Below are 16,788 nucleotides of genomic sequence, written 5' to 3'. Positions count from 1 at the left end.
TTACTTCATGTAAAAAACAAGTTAAAGGGGTTATGTTACACACAGCTGTGTGGGATGTTTTGCTAATTATCAAATCAGAATCACTTCTGTTTTACATTCTCCATCTGCACCAAGTTTGTTCATAAATATTTGAATAATTATGGATTTCAGTGGGATTTTGAACCGCCTCACAACATTTTTTTTAAGTGTATTGCATTTTTGTAATTTTTTTGTTAACCTGTGAACTATTTAAATGTTGGTCTACACACATTCGTCTCGCCTTCACCGAAAGATGCTCAGTTCCTTTCGCCAATAAAAGCACCACGGACTACACCCCTCATGTTCCCGGCATGCATTGTGGGGAGAGCGAGAGGGAGAGAGAGAGAGAGAGGTGGGGGGTGTTTGGGGGGAATTGGCTGGGAGGCGGAGGAGGACCGCGGACCTGAGCGCAGAAGAAGAAGGAGCAGCATCATCGGAAGAAGAAGAAGAAGAAGAAGAGGAAGAAGCAGAAGAAGAAGAGGAAGAAGAAGAAGAAGAAGAAGAGACCTCCTCCGCTGCTCGGTCATCCCTGAGAGCCGCTCAGGTAAATGAAGCCTTTGTGCAGATCTTCCGTCCCTCCTGCTCGCGTTGTATCCACATCATTTCTGCGCGCGTCGGGCGGCGCTTTTTGTGGGGAAACGATCCGCTGAACGCACCGTAGGTGGCGTTTGGTCAGTAGCGTGTTATTATCATCCCTGGGATAAGATGGAGGGGGGGGGGACCTGAGTGTGTGTGTGTGTGTGGGGGGGGGGTTGCTGTAGTAGGTCTGTGCAGGGATTCCCTCAGCCGTGTCTCTGCAGCCTCCAGTCCTCCGGACCGGGGAGGGAGGGATGGGGGGGGATCCATTTCATGATTGTGAGCGTGGATTGCTTTGCAAAGAAACCTCTTTCAATTCCCCTCAACAGCTTTCTGAGGATCAATTCGATAGATTTCTATGGAGTTGTTTATTCCATGTATTATTCCATCGCTCTCTGCCCCCCTCCAGGGAGAGGCTTGTCTCACATTTCTGTTCATCGATTGCATCCTAGCGATATTTGAATCAGAACATGGTGATGGATGTTTGCAGGGTGCTTTGCTGCGGTTGCCGGGGGCTGCTGTCCATCAACTCGGATCGAAGCGACCAGACGCGCGTCTCTTAATAACGATGTCTGTCCGCTGCAGAGGGAAGTTTCGTCTTCCCTTTTAGTGAAGCTGCATAGGATGCTGTGCATTTCTCCTCAATGACACTGCAATGAAAAATAAATACAATTAAATATTAATCACCTGGGAAGGAGGGGGGGGGGGGGGGGGTCAGGAGACAGGCACAGGTCGTTCCTCCATAACTACTCATCTGTTTTGTCTCCGCACACATGTCCTCAGCATGAACGGCAGGATGCCGCCACTAATGATCCCTTTTACTCATGGTGACCTTTTGAGTCCGTATCAGCTGGTCTGTCTGGGCTCCGAGTGCACTTTGATGGAGAAACAAGTCGTAGTAATGTGGGGGCTGGTTTGTTGTGAATGGAGCTTCCAATCAATATGCTATTGAAGCTTTTTTTCTTTTTTGAAATGGAAATGATTCATCAGCAGCCTGTTAGTCAGATCGTAGATGTGATGGGATGAAGCTTTCGTTTTGAAGTGATGGAAAAACAACAATCACAATCTTTTGTAGTTCGTTTGACTTTGACAATTCTTCATGGTTTCTGCGTTAAAAAAAGGTCCAAACACCTCGAGAGGGGGGGTGGGGGGGCTCTGTGGCTCGTCCCCCTGGGGAATAACGCGTGGGCTTCACGCGGGGGGCCAGATAAGTGGTCACTTTACACCCCGAGGTTCCTTCAGGGTGTATCGAGTGTTCTGGATCCGTCCAGCGTGCTGGTGCTAATGTGGCGTCTGCAGTGAGGTCACTGCGCGGTGACTCGGCAGAGACTCCTCGCCTCACCAGCCCCCCTCCCATCCCCCCCTTCTCCCCCATGCTTCCGCAGATACCGGGAGGCCGCTGTGTCGCCGAGCGCGCTCTCCGTCACTGCAGTCGAGGTTCCCAGGACGGCTTTCTCACCGATAAGGTCTCCAGCTCGGCAGTCTTTAATTAAAAGTGGATCATTGTGTGGTTAATAAGTCCTCCGCTTTCTAATTAAGTCTTTTTCTCTGTTCACACTGTAACATGTGAGGTCTCTCGGAGACGGAGCGAGCGAGCGCATTTCACAGCGCCGGAATCAACAGCCTCAGCCTGGAGTGTCTTCACAAGCCGGCTTTTTACAAGTTCTTGCAAACGGCTGATTAAAATAAGCGGCAGGCCTCTGCTCACAGCCTCCCACAGCGACTTAACACCATCTCCTCTGCAGACGTCGTGCCACATCTGAGGCCGGTGGAATTCAATATCGTGGCTTCTAAATTCACGTCGCCACCGAAGTGAGTTAGTTTCTATGGGTGTTTGTCACAGGTCTAAAATTGATTCATTCCCAAATCCTCTGAGGACCATGAATATGTATGTGAAAGAGTGTTGGACATACCAACATTTATAAATAAAAACAGTAGAAGATAGAGTAACCATGGTAACAGTATTAAAACTTGTTGGTTGGTAACTGTCATTAGCACCCACACAGTTATTTATAATCCGCCCCGGAGTGCCTCGGGGCGTGTTTAAAGCCACCCCCCCCCTCCCGTCCCAGCAATCTAGTTCCTCTCGCTCTCCTTGTTTGACTGTAGCCCAGCGACCGTCTGCTCATACCGGTCACTCTACCCCCCCCCCAACACCACGCCGCCGCCCCCCCTCCGTCCTAGCCCAGGCTGTCATGAATAATAAACGCCACGTCTGACTGCTGGACGGCAGGAAGTCACACACGCGCCCCGCTGGGCTGGAGACGGGTTACCAGTGTTGGGCGGTGACCCACAATCTGCCTCGGCGTGTGATGTGAGATGGGTTCTCTTGAATGCATTTATAAGGATGATGTCATTGTGTATGCTCTTATGAACCATCTGAAAATCAAGTCAAGTCAATGGTGTTCATTTGCGTAAATATAATGGGTGATTAGGACATAGATATAGATATATTCTCTATTAATGATTAAATGATTGTTAATTAAATATCTCCCAGACGCTCATTTAATATGTTTGAACTGTTATGTTTATGTTTTACACGCTGCTATTATGAATTTGTCAAACTTTTATTGATAATGACCCCCCCCATGGTTGTAGATTCATTTTATTGATCAACTGATCATTAAAGCCTGCAGCTTTTTTTTGGCTATTTTTTAACTTTTGCAGTGGAAGATGGAATAGAATACAACAAGCTGTGGTCTGCACGGGAGTCTCTGCCCTTCGCCACCAACCACACTTCCAAAAATAGATCCACATTGTTATTCCGACTGTACAATCATTGAGGAGCACAGCAACCCTTGAGCACCGAGTTTGTTTGATGATTTTCCTCATTAAGGAAATCAACATCTGTTCAATTCACATTTGGAAATGCTTTTTACTGCATCATTTGGTCGTGGAAGTCTTAACAAGCGGCGGTGTGGACAGACGTCACGATATGTGACACATTCGGCAGATCGGGATGTAAAATAACAAAAACAAGACAGGACCAGCAGGTCTTAGACAAGGTCTTCAATTACAAGATGTAGTAGATGTAGAATACTAAACCCCAGCAGGGGCCCATCCTGCTCTCCCCCCTCATCATGGAGCCAAACCTGTGATTACTGCCGAGCCACCGTCCTTTTTCTGCTGCTGGGGTTCTTTAGAACATGTCCTCCTCATCCATATGCACATGGAATCCCGTAAAATGCTTTTTTCTAACTTTATTTATATAAAGTGATGTTTCTCTTTCATCTCGGCAATTTCCTTCTCTGGCTGAATGGGAGGCTTTAGAAATGAAGATAAAGGGATTCTGCATTTGCTCATGTAGCCTGAAACTGGTAATTTGGCAAACGTTCAGATAACCAGTCTGACTAATCAATGGGAACAACGTGTGTCTACATGCTTTGAGTCATTTCATTAAGCTGTCACTGGAAACCTGGATTAATTCAATCCGGAGAGACTTGTTGAAATTTTAACAATGCTTTATTGTAACAGGCATAAATATTTATATTGCCAAGTTGTTTGGGGCTTGGACTCCATCCTGCCGTAGGATAGACCAGGGGCTGGCATGCCGAGGTGAGGCATATACCCTCTTTGGGAGTCCAGACACTGGTGGCGGTGGTAGAGCCGGTTGCTCCAATCTCCTGCTATGCCAGTTCTGCTGTAGATTGGAGGTGTCAGGGGTGGTGGCAGGTCACCTTTGGTGCGTGCTGAAATGACAACTGACAGCAAAAGAGAGGAGAACAGTTTTTAATGTTTGCCCGCCCCGATGCAATTGGCTTACGGTAACGACACCCACGTCTGGTTGATTAGCGGCGGGGTCGGGTAGTACCAGCCAGCTGGCCGCGCGCCCTCAGGGAGACGAGGCCACACGGCCTGTCCAGTCTTCCTGACTGAATTTTCATTTTATTTGAGCATGCACGGGTGACACATGTCAGCGTTGCCTCTCTGAATCACCTCATGTTTCAATCACATGATCAGTGTGATTCACTGCTTCACCATTTTCCTCCAACGTGGATTTGATTTAGAGCAGTGTATTTTCCCTCCTGATCTCATGAACGCGTTTGAATACAAAGAGTACCACTACATTATCCAACATGACTCCAGTCTTCAGTGGCAAAACACAAAGTAGTGTAAGATACTCATTTACATGGGATTCGCATACAGATGAGGAGGCGAGTGAAAAAGGAAGCTGCAGTTCTGATAGGAACGGATATTAAGCTCTTTTGTTATTTTCACCAAACACCTTAATACCAAACCCGCAATGAGGTAACTATGGATATCAGTGAGCCACGTCGTTGCACTGGGTTATTCCCATTAACGCGCACGGTCAATGGCAACACAATTGTGGAGCTCCAAATGGGTATTCATTGAGGGATGGTCATATATTGGTAATTAAATGTCTTTGCATGGAATTGTATTGTGATGAATCATAAAGTACAAAGCACAAAATAAAACAACTCGTCATCGCTCAGGTATTTAATTCATAAGGATTTTTCATGTATGGAATAACCAGAAAACAGAGTTTTGTAAAATGTTTTATAAATGTTTTTAAACGTTTTATCATGATATATGTTATTTTTTTATTATTGAGAAATGAAATGACCTGTTTTGGGAAAGAAGATTCTTCCCACATGGTTGAGCCCTTTATTAATCTTAGCTGAAAAATACTTTCAAAAAAAATAATTGCATGAGGCCTATTTGCTCCCGTTTGAGTGGCGTTAGTTAAAATCCGCAGGACCCAATGGCTGACAGGGTCAGCATTCATCTGTAATCAACATATAAACAAATTAAATAACTTCCCCTGATGGTGGAAGGCTCGCAGACTATTTAATCCCATTAGCTCAGTGGGGCCTTCTAGAGTCTTGCAGCTCACTTTATTGTTTTCGGCGCCCTTGCTTCCTTGCGGTGCGATGGATAAACCCTTCTCTGGGTTACTTATCCGCTTCCTCTCTCCCGTTAGGCTCAGTCTGCTTTCCAGAGGCGCGAGCCGGGAACCAGCGCTACGACTTCGCATCACACACCGCTGTGTCACTGAACAACTTGCCAGATGGTTCCCGGCCCACCCTGCGTGGGAAATCTAATTTCATGCGAATCAGCATCAGCGGATTCGAAAGCCGCGAGCCGTTTCTTCAACATAACAAGGCCTCTGTGCTTTTGTTTGGCCCCCGCCTGAGCTCGGCATTTATCTCCCACATGTGACTGTTCGCCTCGTTTCTGACGTTCGCTGATTGGTGTGAACTTCGGAAGGCAGAAAAGTATCACAAGTTTAACAACACGGTGATAACACAAGGCTGCCGCGCCTCTGATTTCTTCACATTAGCAGCTACTCTCTCTCTCTCTCTCTCTCTCTCGCTCTCTGTCGCTCCAACGCACACGTGAGATTACGTATATGTACTGACTGCAATTGAATCGCACTACGGACAGTTTGGAGGGGTGGGGTTGTGGCCCTTCTCTCCCCCTCCGGTGTAGATGGCTTATTGGATTTATCTCATTTAATTGTGATTACAATAGGTCACAAACTGTGCTCAAGAATAGCCAATGGGAAGGAGGAAAAAAAGACAAAAAATAAGAAGAAAGCTGATAAATCGGTTAGGTCCGTGGTCCTCTTTCTCTGCTTCCCATCTCCTTTCCTTTTTGTTGCGCTTGTCCGCTTGTATCCGGAGCCCCTCTTCGGGGTTCGAACATGTTGGATTCTTTTTCTTTAAAAAAAAACAACGTTTTTCTTTCTTTACCAACGTGGCTGTTTTAGGGTTGGTGATGAAGCCACGACCCCCCTGTCAGCCCGCAGAGTCCAAGCCGGGGGTCGCGACCCCCAGTTCGGAGGTGGGCGTGGCTACTCGGCTCATGTTGCCTTTAAGTTACTGGTAACAGATAGATTGTTATTTGTGTGCCCGGTTTGTTTTCATACAAGTTCCAAATGATCCTGAAATAATCCTTTGTCTCCACCATCTCTCCCTTTCTTGCAGGATTCCAGGCATTTTCCCCCCAAATCCTCCTCTGGCCTGACGGACCCACCAGCCCATCGCCATGAACTACCTCCGCCGGCGCCTGTCAGACAGCAGCTTCGTGGCCAACCTGCCCAACGGCTACATGATGGACCTGCAGAGGCCAACCCCTGCGGGCTCCTCCACCTCCTCCACCTCCTCCCCAGCCTCCCCGGCCACGGAGAGACGGCAGCCGCCGAGCGTCCCGCCGCCGGCCTCCAACCCGGCCCTGGGCGCCGCCCCGGGCGTTGCCCCAAGCCCTGCCCCAAGCCCCGCCCCGATCGCCGCACCGGCTCCGGGCGCGGGAGGGTTCCTCAGCTCCTTCTCCAGCGTGGTGAAGAGCGCTCAGATGGCCCAGAACGTCGCCGCCGCCGCTCACGCCAAGTCGGTGGCCGCGGCGGCCGGAGGAAGCGGTCAGCCCCCGAAACCTGTCGTACGCAAGCCCAAGATCCTGCTGGTCATCGATGACCAGCACACAGACTGGTGGGTGCAGCTTTTCTTTGCCTGTGTGTGTGTGTGTGTGTGCGCTTGGGTTGTGTATCACATTTTTCCCGCATTTAGAAGAGAAATATATTTCATTTGTTAATATAAATGATGTGATTAGTTTGTCTCAAACCAGTTCAATAATATATTTTGTATTTATTTTACATGTAGTGTTTTTTTTATTAAACATGAGCATCTGACCGCTCACTGAGTAGCATCTGAGAGATTCAGGATGGTGTTTTCTAAAGGTTAGTATGTTTAAACTGATCAGTGGACATCCTCGTGTTCCTGTGTGGAATCTTTACAGCGTGCGATACAATTCGTCATTTAAAGAAGGCAAGAACGTGTCGTGCGTCCTTGTCTCTTGTAGGCTCATACCGTGGCTGTCATGGTAACGGGAGGGAGTGAAGTTCCCCGTGAAGTTAATTGAAATTAACTTTTATGAGAAGAAACCGGTTCATGGTGTTTTTAGCAACAACGCACAGATCGATTCCCACACCTGCAGCAGCCCACTGCATCACGTCGGTCCCAGCCAATCAATAAGCCGCTCCTCGATTTCATTTACTGTTACGTCGGTTCAGTGAAGCTGTTATGGCCTCTGCATTTATCTGCACGATTAGCCGGCATCATTATGTCCTGAGGCGTCAGTAACTGTGGGGTCGGAACCTTCTCCGAGACAAAGGCACAGCGTACCTGTAGAATTTCCCCGGCCGGAAGCGAAAAGTCGAAAGAATCGACTCGTTCGGGATTAAAAATCCAAAAATCTGTACAGCTTTTGGGGATTTTGCTGGGTGTGTCCATTATTTACACTGCACATTCAAACGTAGCTTTGCCCAGGTTGGTCATCGTGCCGCTCCTCTGTCTCTATTTTGTGATCGGACCTGAAATCCCTCTCTCACCTTATCAGACCACATCAACATCACAATAGATTCAATGAAAAACCTTTGGCCTAAAGCGTCTTCTTCCATCTGCTAGCCAACAGCTAATACACTTAATCATAACATGTCATAACATCATTTTTAATTCATTTTATATGGCCAAAAATCAAATAGTTGCCACAAATGGCTTTCCTATATGCAGATCTACAACATCCTTTGCTCCTAAACTTGAGTCTGACAGGAAAAGAAACTTCATTGGGAATAAAAAGACCCGTTGAAGAAGGCTTAAGCCTCCTTCCTCCAGGCTGAACATTACAATGTGGATGGATGTCAGGTGTACAGTATTAAATGACAAGATATACACTTTAATTCATATTAATAAAAACCAATATCTAATATCACACAAACTATAATTCTACCACTAGGCATGATTACACATTTTATCATTTCTAATTTCTAATTTCTTATTTTCGAGATGACAAAAGACTGCTGATGTCATCAGGCATACTTTTTACATTGTGGCTCTCCGTCAGTGCCCCCTTAAATTAAATTATTATTTTAAGCCTGGTTGTTCCTCTAAAGTAAACCGTTATGGCTGGATCAACCCCTCCGTGTCTGTCTCATTTTTAAATGGAGCATAAATCCCCAAAATATTGATTTTTAATATGAATCAATCTGTCAACTTTTTATTTCTTTTTTATGGCCACCAGATGTCACTGTAGTTCAATCTTCGACTTGCTGTGACGTTCCTGTTGCAGAAGCGAAGGCGCTGGCCAGCAGGTGGCGCCGTGCGATAGCCTCAAAGGTTAATATGACAGACTCTGAAATAATCAGCTGCAGCAGATGTGATCTGCAGCCGCTCTGCTCAGTCACACCCTGAAGCGCTGTGCTTCACACTCATGATGCAGATATTGTTGTAGTGTCGCGCCCATGCTGAGAGTCGACACCGATATTCAATTCGAGGTCTCCCATTGCTATTCCCGACCTGAGACCGGAGGTTTTTAGACCAGGGGTCCTCCTGGGGAGTTGGGTTGGGTAAGTGAGAGGTCATCACAAGTGACTAGTAAGTAGGTTGGTTCACTCATCATTGCAATCAACATTCGTAGCAGTCGCTCTGAAATAACAGCTCAGGATGGCACTTCCACCCCATCGCAACCATTTGTGTTAAAAAAAGATTCCTCTGAACATGATGCAGATATTTTTTGATTTCATGTCACTATTTTTGGTGTGATAACATCATACATGTCACTGGGTTAAACAGCATGTGACTGTATTGGTGTCAGCGGGGGAAAAAAAGGGAGAATAGCTGGTCGCTTCCTGGTGAGTCCACCATAAGCACATCATTGAGTTGCTAGGCAACAGCTCGGGTCCATGTTTACTTCTTGTCAGCAGATGTCGTTTACATCCCCGGATACAGGATACAAGGGGGGACACATTTTAACAGTAGACCTGTTAAAGGCCCAGTTTCTGAAGGTGAGTGTACTTCAGAGTATTTACACAGGTACTGATTTATAATAACGACATGAAAATCTCCATCTTCACATGACGGCACCTGTAAAGAAATGGCCTGGAGTGGCATCAGCTCAGCTGAACGGTGTTGCGTGTGTCGGCGGGTACTCGGCGCTCCACCATTAGAACCAACTCCGTCGCCACTCACCGGACGGTATGAATAAAATGCGGATGCCTCTTAGACACAGTCTGGTTTTGCCGCTGGGCATTCCTGCAGAGAGCCCCGAGGTCTCTGGGGAAACGCTGGTCCCTGGCTGACAGGCTTGGCCTCCTGCAATGACTGAGGCACAATAGCAGCAACGGAGCACTGGGGCGAAGTCTCCAGGAGCATCCCCACGACCACCGCCGACAATCCCTCCTTCTCTGCCCTGAGCCCCGTGACCACATTCTCATTCTGGGTCTGAAAAAACAAAAACGAAACAAACCCCCCCCCCCCACTGTTGAACATCTCACAGGCAGAAAGAAGCAGAAGATCTTCTTGTGGGATTTATTAATCCGCGCTTTACTCCACCTCACGCATCACGAGGACTTGCTTAGTTCATTTGTGTGCTAAAGTCCCACAATCCAGGGCCCCAAGTGGCCAAAAGAAAACAGTTATTGAGAGTTCAAGACCGGCACTGGTAACTACACTGCTTGTCTTATTATGATGGAACAGTTTCTTGTTACTGGGAACTTTGCGTGCTTCATAGGAGAAAACAAGTTGAACCAACACATCTGATTTAATCATCATGTCAAAATTTGTATGCTGCAGAGAAACAGATTAGTATTAGCACAGCATCTTAGCATAGCATAGTAGATCCAAATAGAAACAACGATAACTACAAAAGGCGAACGAAACCTGGAGGGGCATCTGGTTTTGCCAACATACTCACACACATACTGTGAATGGGCCATAAAATAAGGAACATATATTCTTGAGGTTAAAAAAAAGGCAGATGTGTGCATGGTGTTCGTACAGCGGGTGTGAGCCGGATGAGGGAAGCCCCAGACCACTTTGTGGAGCAGCATGTTTACATTTGGACACGCGAAGCCCGCCAGCAAATACATTTAATTGATCTCTGGGTTGTGACGACACACCTGGAAACGCATGCCAGCCATTTTTCAGCCCGTGAGCCCGGGGGCCCCGGATCATGCTCTGTAGCATTTAGGTCAGTCACGCCGAAGATTTACGGCCTGCAAAATGACAGAGAACGAGACGGGGCGAGACCCGAAACACCTGGGAGACGCTCAGAACAAGACCCGCCCCCTAATGAACCGAGTTAAGGGGCGGACGTGGTGAGAGTTGAAAAACAGTCAGGACGAGGGGAGGAGATGAGCGGAGGAGGTCCGAGGATGATGGGTTTGTGCCGCCAAAGGATAAAATGGGCCTTTTGTTGCGGGCGAGGCCGAGCGGCGCCGTAAATCCCAAACAGAGCATCCCAGTGACCGCCGGCCCTCAGCGGCGCCCGGCCCTGACCTAGAGCCCTCTACGGGTTGTTAACCGTCCCACGCCTGCAAGGGATCAGAGGTCGACCCAGTTGCATTATAAAGCTCGAAAAACCCGCTTCTATTAACTCGCTTCTAGAGTTGTACACATGCCAACGATGATGTCGCACATCGGTCCAATGCGGAATAATAGCTGGATGGAGCATCAGTGACAATTTGCCAATCTGGTATTGTTTTAACAAATCTGACAAATCTATTTAGTTTTGGAAATATCAGAAATGGGGACAGTTGTGCCTGGGGTTGTCACGATACCAAAGTTATGACTTCGATACTATACCTGCCAAAATATTACGTTACCCGATACGTACGATTCGATACCACAAATACGAAACTGGAATATTTATCTATGATAGTAATAAATAAAACATCTGTAAGGTTCCCTTTTTTACCTGGCATCTGTTTGACTGTCTGTGGGATAAATAATTCTTCATTTACTTGCACATCGAGTTTGATCTTCTCACATTCATATTTCCTTAACTAAAAATAAAAAGAATTAGGTGAATCAGGCTCCACCAGCATGTAGCATTCTGACCTCATGATCATATAGGCCCACATGAGTGAAATTGTAGGTTAATTTGCATGTATATATTACTGCTGGACGATTCAGTAACTTATTTGCGGTCTTGCTTTGTCTTGTGTTGCACATGCTTGATGTTTGACTGTTAGGAAAGTTGTTGTGTTTGACTGTTAGGAAAGTTAGCCAACAAAGCTGCAGGCTGCCAACTCTCATGGTTTCCCCGTGTGACACACATGTTTGCATGTTTTCACACTCCCACTCACGCCACACATCCAATTTCTAACGCTAACAAAAACAGTGAGTGCTCTCGGATTGCGTGCTCTTTTTAAAGAACCGGTACAAAAACATTTCAAAACCGTATCGTTTTCAACATAAGGGTACCGCGGTACCTTTCTAGTACCGGTACACCGTGCAACACTAGTTGTGCCCGGTTGAAATTGCAGGAATCAGATTTCTTTGAGTTTTGCCGAGTCAGAAACAAACAAGTTTAATGGTGCAGCGGAAACTTAAATGAGCTAAATGAAAAAAAAAAGTAAAACAGTGAACTTTCCACTGCGGTTTTCCTGTATACAAACTGCAGCTTCCACATGTTTGTAAATACTGCAGGTCCGATGGTCAGGGAGACAGCTCCACCAGTGCCGGGTGACTTCTGCGCTACACCCATGTGATCGTCGGTGTGACTAACACGGAGGGGAGCGTTTCTCTGTTAACTTTAGTTCAGCGGTTACTCTTTGCTTAGAGATTCTGTTTATCCCGCATGGTCAGATTCCGTAATTATGGAAAATATGAGTCATTACCTTTTCTCGCTCTTAAGATCTGCTGAGATTTCATCTCTGTTCCAATGAAATAAACAAAGGATATTTTAAGGTTGTTTTGACTGTTTGGTGCGCACACACACACACACACACACACACACACACACACACACACACACACACTGTACGGGGCAATCCAGATGTTGAAGTACATCAACATGTGGATCACTGCAATACATCACAGTCATTTATACAGTTTGATTGGTCTCAATCTTTGCCTTGTTTTATCTGTGCTGGTATGAAATTCATCATTTATTGTCTTTTGTTTCTTTGCAGGGCAAAGTTTTTTCGAGGGAAGAAACTTAACGGAGAATATGAGATCCGGGTGGAGCAGGTACGGTGCACTTGACATGACTTTTTATATTTTAAAACGAATCATTTAAAAACTACAATATGCAAAAGCCTTCATTTCTTAAAATGATATTGTAGGTGACCTTCTGTTTATAGCCAATCCATGCTGCCTGTCACTCAATGATGTCATTGGGCGAAATACACCGTAATGAGATGCAAGCTTCTCAATAACCGTTCATCCGGTTCAACTCATACATGGCAGATGTTTGGCCAGGGACCCCCTGCCGGGCTCTGTCGTATTTGGTGCAATTTTGGACACCTCGACAACCAGCGGTTGATTAGCTTAGCTTCCCTTACCATAGAGTTGAGAAGGGAAACCGTGATACCCAAAGCATTCAAACACGCCTACTAGCACCTCCACAGAACGTTAATCCACATGTTATATCTCGAACCAAATTGTAAGAAAACAACACAGCTCTTTATTCAGCGCCCCCCCCTCCCTCCAAGACAGGCTTAGCCAATACCATCAATGAGACATGCATCAATCTCCTGAAGGGAAAGAAGCATGTGTTTCCCCAAACGTTGAGCCTTTCCTTTGAAGTCGCCTGATTTTAACTCGACACAGTGATGCCAATATCACATACAGTACAGTATGCACAGAAATGTGTGTCTAGACGTGCAGTATTTACAATGTGCACATAACATCTAATTTACCTCAAATAGCTGAAACACTTCTACATCTGCAAGCCATTGTTGTGCTGGTATAGTCCTCTTTGAAAGGGAGTGCAGGGTTTTTAACGAGGGAGGAAAAAAAGAGGACCACAAGGAGCCGGACCGGTGGTTTTATTGGCTGTTTGCTCAACTGTGTGCTGTTGTGGTCCCATCGTCTTCCTGGTGGGGGGAGTGGGTTGGAGCCAGAGGAGAGATGTACATTTAAAGAAATGAATTTGGTGTGCCAAAAAGAAAGTGGCGGAGTTGATGAGATCACTTCAGTCAATACCCTCAGCCCCAAATCCAAAGAAGTCCAAAATCTCACCCGTAGCTCCCACTGTGACCTACTTACATCGTTTTTGGACCCTCCGCACTTTCCCAGAAGCCCCCTCCGCGTCGACGATAACAAGTCGCTCGCTAATTGCCTTCAGCAGCCAGACTCTTGGTAGGCTGTTTGGGCACCTCGCTGAGAGCCTTCGGGACGATGGAAACGCGATCTCTGTGTGAAAAGTTAGCGACATGCTGAAACGATCCCTCTCAGGGAATGACAATAAAAGCAGAGGGACCCACTGCACGTTCTCCCTTATCCCTTTAATCCCATTTCCCTCTACCCGGCGAACAGTTTGACATTGAAGGACTTTTTTTCTTCTTTTTTTTGAAAGACACGGAACAACACTGAAACCGAACAGCAGCAGTGAGGTTAAAGTAATTATAGTCGCGAGCGTTTTACATCAACCTGCTGTGACCTGCTCTACCAGCTAAAGCAAGTGTCTCCAGGGCTCATATTACATTTTGGCACTGACAGGTTGCCCATCGTACGCCAAACGATCATACGTCTTATTCAGAACTCTCTGAACCAGTGGTCTTGAAAACGCCGAGCCAACATACCTCCTCTGGCTAACACGCTGCCATCTCCACCAGCCCGCGTGTGATGCTGCAGCAGGGAAGGCCCGATGCCGGTCGGTGGCCAGAGAAGAAAGAGCGCGCAAACCTTTTGATTCTTTCGATGTAACGTCTGTCATTAAGGCCGCCCCGCCACCTATACCTTCCCCCAAGCAGATTAAGTGTGCACCGTTGTTGTGGGTCCTTCCCCTCTCATTTACGTGACCCACTTTGATGTCTGAGGTCTCGTGTCCGCCGGGTAACTCTTTTAATCCACTGAGCAGATGCTCATGGGAGCGCCGGTGGTGGTGCTTTGTGACTAATAAAAACAGGCTCCATTTCACTGCCTTTTCATTAATTCTTTGGCAAAATGATGAAATGTGTTGGTTAGTAATTGCCGATGGTCCGAGGGACGAGGACGTGCCAGGCGATCCTCACGGTTATGAGTATAACGACTTCCCCTCGTCTTGATTCCAAATGAAAACCACGGCTCTTCTGAGCGAAATACAAAAAGGTCTCTATTACTCTTAACAGGACCAGAGCTGCGGTAGTACGTAAAGTTCTTTCACTCGGTCAGTTAATCCCTTGCGGGTTACAAGGAGAGTTAATGTGCAATGTACAGGTTAGTGCTCCGAAATCATGAGCCTGTGACTCACTTAAATCAAGCCAAAATTCAAAACTAAGGTAGAAAGAATGCAAATACTCTCATACATTCATCCTCTGATATGTGCTTCCTTGTTTTTCTGTCTTCTGTTTGACATCGTCAGCATGCCAATATGCATGTTGAATTCATCCCAAATTGATATAATCAGAAAAATCTGGTCTTTTAAGTGGGAAAAGAACTCTAGTGTAACTAATCACTATTAAGGGCTAACGCCCCAAAACCTGATCCAGTTTTTAATAACGTACTCTTGCAGTACCACAAGTGGAACGGTTTAAAAAGCCAATGTTTTGTAAAGTCAATGCTAGCTAACGTTAGCTGGAACACCAAACAATTCTCCCCTCTGGGATGATTTTCATCTTTGATTCGACTTTGACTTTTGATCAGTTATGAATAGTTTTCCCCTCTAGTGCTCTGCATTGCGCTCCGTCACTCGCCGCCTTGAAGGCCCTGAGGACTGTCATGTCCGACGGCTCCCACAGCTCCACGGCGATGGCGTGCGCACGTGAGTCAGCAAAAAAGACAATTTGGCGTAGCTCTACACGTGAAAGCGTTAGACCCAAAGAGTCATAGGATAACGAAAACAGGTTCTGAGAAACAAAATGTGACAAAATGTGGTCAACTTCCGGTATACTTACTAAACCTTATGTAACAAAGTTACGTTAACTACATAAAAACATTTGGGCGCATTAAACGCATATATTAATGCGTTAATGTTGAAAAATGAAACAATATAAACAAAGGAGATAACAACGTTAAAACACATTTGCACAGAGGTGAAAAAAATGGTTTTTGATTTTTAGAAATATAAAAAGCGACTAAATCCTCAATTTATATGGAAGTTAACCTGCTACGTGAAGCGGTCACCACTAAGATCCAGAAAAATGGCCTCCGCTCTGACCATCCTGCTGTGTTGATTCGATTGGATTTTAGTCCACTCTTAAATGTGGGTAGCATGGCAGCAGTGCCAAGCCGAGGGCCCCCAAAGCTGACATCTCATGCTCCAAAAGTTGCAGTCCTGCTTCTCAATGCGCAATACGTCGAAATTGATGACAGTTTATGTCTGTCTATGACAGAAGGTTACCCGGCTGCAATCAGAGCTGCTCACACACATATCGACGCACAGCCGAAGGCTGCCAAGCAAAGCGACTGTTTGCTACCAGCAATCCCTGCAGAGTCATAAACACTGCAATTTGCACAATTGGACAAATTAGGCAGTTGAATTTAAAGGGGCCCGTTGTTTGTGAAAGAACAAGAGGCGGTTCTTCGGTGGCCCAGCCGGACCATGTGTTGATCCGGGTCGGGCAGGGCAACATCTGCTCAGCAGGCACATGACCTCAGAGCTGTCCCGCGCTCCTTTCCGCTTCAGTCATGGCAGCTCGCAGGCAGTTGGCTGCTTGTTATCCGCACCCCGCACCACATGACACGAGGCATCTGGGTCGAACTTTCTCAAGACGACAATACGTTTCGGTACCGACTGCAGACGTTTGACTGGTCCAGCTGCTGCATTTAAGTTCAGTGCCTCAATGAATTATTTCTCTGTTGTGCAAGGTGGTAGTGATTAGGGCCAAATACCTCCCCGGGGTGCACGTGAATGGCCCACTGTACTTCAGGCCTCTCAATTGCACCAGCATGCTATTTGACTGAGTTTATCGTGAGGTGTACTAAATAAATCTGAGGTAGTCGGCAAAGACGCAGGCTGCATATCACATGACCACAGTCTGTTCTTGTAACATTTGTGCAGAAGGCTGATTGGCTGGAACCTCGTGTACGTCTCATGTGTCAATTCAACAATTGCCAGCACGCGTCCATCGCTGTCTGGGAGTAAAGTAACAACTACTTTCATGCAACATTCTCTATTCGTAAGTTGTCCACCCAGGTCTCGTGGGTCAAGGTCTGAGACAATAAAAGAAGTACACTGTGTCACAAAAAAACATCTATTTTTGGATAAAAAGAACCCACAATAAGAGGCTCCTTTTGGGCTACAACGATTTTA

General features: G+C 46.4%; 1 protein-coding gene across 5 annotated transcripts in view; it reads left to right on the top strand.

The window, feature by feature from the left end:
- Positions 1 to 347: 347 nt before the first annotated feature.
- syn3 (synapsin III) overlaps positions 348 to 16,788 on the top strand; it is a 73,703-nt gene continuing 57,262 nt past the window's right edge. For 2 of the 5 annotated variants that reach the window (XM_040174279.2, XM_040174277.2), the window contains exons 1-3: positions 348 to 562; positions 6,543 to 7,043; positions 12,524 to 12,581. In XM_040174279.2, coding sequence (XP_040030213.2) covers positions 6,604 to 7,043; positions 12,524 to 12,581 — 498 coding nt within the window. In that variant the 5' untranslated portion in view covers positions 348 to 562; positions 6,543 to 6,603. Of the gene's footprint in view, positions 563 to 1,979; positions 2,407 to 6,325; positions 6,441 to 6,542; positions 7,044 to 12,523; positions 12,582 to 16,788 lie in introns of all 5 variants that reach the window. The other 3 variants (XM_040174278.2, XM_078101567.1, XM_078101566.1) reach the window with 3 other exon arrangements.

The sequence above is a fragment of the Gasterosteus aculeatus genome, chromosome 4 (assembly GCF_964276395.1).
Source record: "Gasterosteus aculeatus chromosome 4, fGasAcu3.hap1.1, whole genome shotgun sequence".
Taxonomy (NCBI): domain Eukaryota; kingdom Metazoa; phylum Chordata; class Actinopteri; order Perciformes; family Gasterosteidae; genus Gasterosteus; species Gasterosteus aculeatus.
This window is presented reverse-complemented; position numbering and strand designations above follow the sequence as displayed.